A 3,670-nucleotide genomic window follows, 5' to 3' on the forward strand; every position below is an offset into this window, starting at 1 on the left:
GGTAAAAAAATCTTTGTTTAGAGATTAATTTCTGTCTTACCTTTTGATAAAAGAAAGGCCTAGTTAAAGCTAACCATCTCTCCACAGCCATTACTGTAGCCACACTGCCTGAAGACAGGCCGAAAGTTCGAAGGAGGACCCGAAGAATACAGAGCCATCGAGGGATGACCAGCTCTTTTGGCTCAAGATAAAGTTGTACATACATGAGAAGAAAAGACCCTACAAGGGCTAATATGTCGTTCCAGATCAAACACCGGACCATTAGCGTCTGTTTTCGGTTCCGAGGGGTTTCACCCCGCCTTAACAGGATTAAAGAACAAATGTTTGCTCCAACACCGAAGACATATAGAAAGCTGATGAGAACCTGATTTAATGTGGACAGGTGCCGCATGGGTCCGTCAGTTTCAAACTGATCTTTAGCTGACCATGTGATGTTCCATATAACCGCTGTAAGGTTGGTTTCGCTGACCATATTAACCACAGATTTATTCACTAGTAAAGGCTGAGTTTAATAACCCCCTGACGAATTAAGTCTTTATGATCCGGGCAAAAAAAAGAAAAGAAAAAAGATCAGATAACACTACAATACCAACATTTTCCATCTTGAGTTTTCCTCCAGGTATTCATATCTCATATTTAAGCTACAAAGATCTGTTGATGTGGTGTGGTCTAGAAAATCAAGTTGGTGAACACGCACACTCGGTGCACTAAGAATGATTGATATTTATCAACGTTAGGTGGACACTTCACTGGACAGAAATAACTTAACAGACAGAGTATACGTCACACGTTCGCCATTTCAGCTTGTAATAAAACAAAAAATTAATTTCACAAAATGAAACAGGGATGATTTCTCTCTTCTTCTTACCACGTGCTGCACGAGACCTGAAGGCTCAGATCACACGAATCTCATCGCTCAACACAAAAGAGTACGAAACAAGAGCGTCAGAAAATGTCACCAGAGGGCAGCACATCCTAATGCGTCTTCTGAGTGTTCACTCTTTTAGTATAAGTAATTCTATCAGTTTCATATCAACTTTGTATGTATGAATTATTGAGTATTGTTCAGTTTTGGTGAGGAAACATCTGTAGCACAACAGTCAGCCATGAACTTAACTTTCCAGATGATGAAAGCAAATAAGTGATTGAAAACTCAGAGTGTAAACTATTTAGTTTAGAAACTCACTCATTAGTTTGGACGTCAGTAAGGTTTTTCATATGTCATGTGCTCTGATTAGAAAGATTGTTCATATACCGCGTGCTCTGGTCAAAATGATTGTTCGTGTGTCATTTGCTCTGGTCAGTAAGATTGTTCTTTTGTCACGTGCTCTTGTCGGAAAGATTGTTCGTATGTCACGCGCTCTGGTCAGTAAGATTGTCTATATGTCATGTCTCGGGTCAAGTGACTTTTCAAAGATGTTTCCCCCACATAACATACGTATTGTATATATATTACTAGTACTGAATAAATAGACCATTTATATCTATATTTATATTACACCCACGGTCCCAAAGAAAATTCAGAAAAAGAAAGTTATTGATGATGTTGTGACTTTTCTCACTAAAGTTTTTTTAACTTTTGCAGTTAATATATTATTTTTATTTGTAATAACATTTTATAAAATATTATTTATTTAAAAAATATTGTATTTAATCAATATACTCTAAGTTTGTTAGATGTCGCCACATCTATTGCCGCTGAAACTAAAATTATTGTATTGCTTGTATTTGCAAGTATGTAAGTGAATAAAATTAAAAATTCATATTGAATCATTGGTTAATCATTTATATGTTTTAATATCTTTCATACTGTTACTAGGCCTGTATGAAGCAATGAACTTTTTGAATGAAGTAAAGAGCTGGCTAAATAACCAATATATTAGAGTTCCTGAAAACTGGACAGAGGCTTGTATTGAATGGGTGACTTATGAGCATCAGGCAAATGTATTTTATAATTTATTTTTCAATTTCATAACTAACTTGCTACTAAACTACTAGTAATTTATGTGTTGGTCTAACCTTGGAACAAAAGAACAGTTATACTTTAGGCTGAGTTTAGTTGAATATTTTACACAGCTCCAGAAATAAAGTTTTGTTAACAACGAAGGACCATTTGATCATTATTTAAAGTTTTAAGGCTGTCTTTGTAGTCGTACTCCCACCCTAGAGAAAAGTAAAAACTTGAGGCTTAAGCCCAGAAAATCATCGATTCTCCTCATAAACTCCAGTAAAATGTTGGCTTTCAATAATTATGACAGCCACTCCTACCATAAGCCAGTCACCAGATTAGAACCATATAGATATGCCATTTAAACTTTTTTAAAGTATGAGGATCTTAATAAACTAAAGTTTTGGGAATTTTGGAAGTTAGACTTCTTTTAATAGGTTTTACGACTAGGGCTAGGCCTAAATAATGTCAAGATTAACAGTACGGCTGACTCGGTGACTGTGATACACCTCCTTCAGTTGTGGTCTAACAAATTGTTTAAAATTTACCTTGCAAGAATTCTGCTTCTCTAAGAGCTTTTATCATTGTATGTCTTTCTTTCATGGCATTAGCAGGTAATTAGAATTAATCTAAATATTTGAAAATCTAATTTTTATTTCGGCAATCACCTTTCCTTATCTGCTTATTATGCTGACATATAATCAGTTGTTAATTATGTACTGCTATAATTATTATTAAATGATTCACATTGTATTCTATTTAAATATTTTGGGTATAAAAAGCTTAAGGTATTGTTTAACTTATAATTTGTGAACACTGTTAGAGGGCATGACATACATTTCAGGGTTAATACTATAACTTTATACTATCCAAGATGAAGCACACTGAATAGTTTCCAAATGTCATTGAACTTATTAACTGTAGTAATTCAAAAACTTTCCTTATAATCTTGTACTGTAGACAACTTTCAAAAATGGAGGTTTCAATCTAAGCAGAGATTTTTAATATTTGGTTTCCTTACATATGTGATAATGAATTGAATACTTTAATTTTTTGTCAGGAAGGATCTTGGCATAGTGGTGGGTAAATCAGTGAGGTAGTGCTCTGTTGCTAGTAGTAATAATAATATAATTTTAGGATGTATATTTACATTTGATTAGATGTCAAAATTAGATAATTGTCTATATATAAATCATAGTTAAGCCTCACTTAGAATACTAGGTACAGTTTTGGTATCCTTATCTAAGAAAGGATATTGACTTCTTGTAAAGGGTTCAGAGGAAGACTACTAGAATGAATCCAGTATAGGGATAAGGTTAAGATATCTTAACTAATTTTCTCTTGCAAAAAAAAGAAGGGTAAGAGGTGATTTTTACAAGATTCCTGGAAGATCCACAGGATAAAGACACCTGGTTTCTTTGTGCTATACGAAGAGAGGACATATGTAGCTGTGATAGTCTGTTTAAAACTGGATATATAGCTGTGAGAGTCTGTTTAAAACTGGATACATAGCTGTGATAGTCTGTCAAAACTGGATAAGTAGTTGTGAGAGTTTGTTTAAAACTGGATAAGTAGTTGTGATAGTCTGTTGAAACTGGATAAATAGTTGTGATAGTCTGTTAAAACTGGATACATAGCTGTGATAGTCTGTTAAAACTGGATAAGTAGTTGTGAGAATCTGTTTAAAACTGGATACATAGCTGTGATAGTCTGTTTAAAACT

At 34.0% G+C, this 3,670-nt stretch overlaps 1 protein-coding gene across 1 annotated transcript in view; it reads left to right on the forward strand.

Annotated features, from left to right (window-relative positions):
- Positions 1–1,716: 1,716 nt before the first annotated feature.
- LOC111088149 (recQ-mediated genome instability protein 1-like) overlaps positions 1,717–3,670 on the forward strand; it is an 11,651-nt gene continuing 9,697 nt past the window's right edge. Inside the window, exon 1 of the mRNA XM_022397312.1 lies at positions 1,717–1,944. Within this exon, the coding sequence (XP_022253020.1) occupies positions 1,834–1,944 (111 nt within the window). The 5' untranslated portion in view covers positions 1,717–1,833. The remainder of the gene's footprint in view (positions 1,945–3,670) is intronic.

This window comes from Limulus polyphemus, unplaced genomic scaffold, assembly GCF_000517525.1.
Source record: "Limulus polyphemus unplaced genomic scaffold, Limulus_polyphemus-2.1.2 Scaffold3215, whole genome shotgun sequence".
NCBI classification, from domain to species: Eukaryota; Metazoa; Arthropoda; class Merostomata; order Xiphosura; family Limulidae; genus Limulus; species Limulus polyphemus.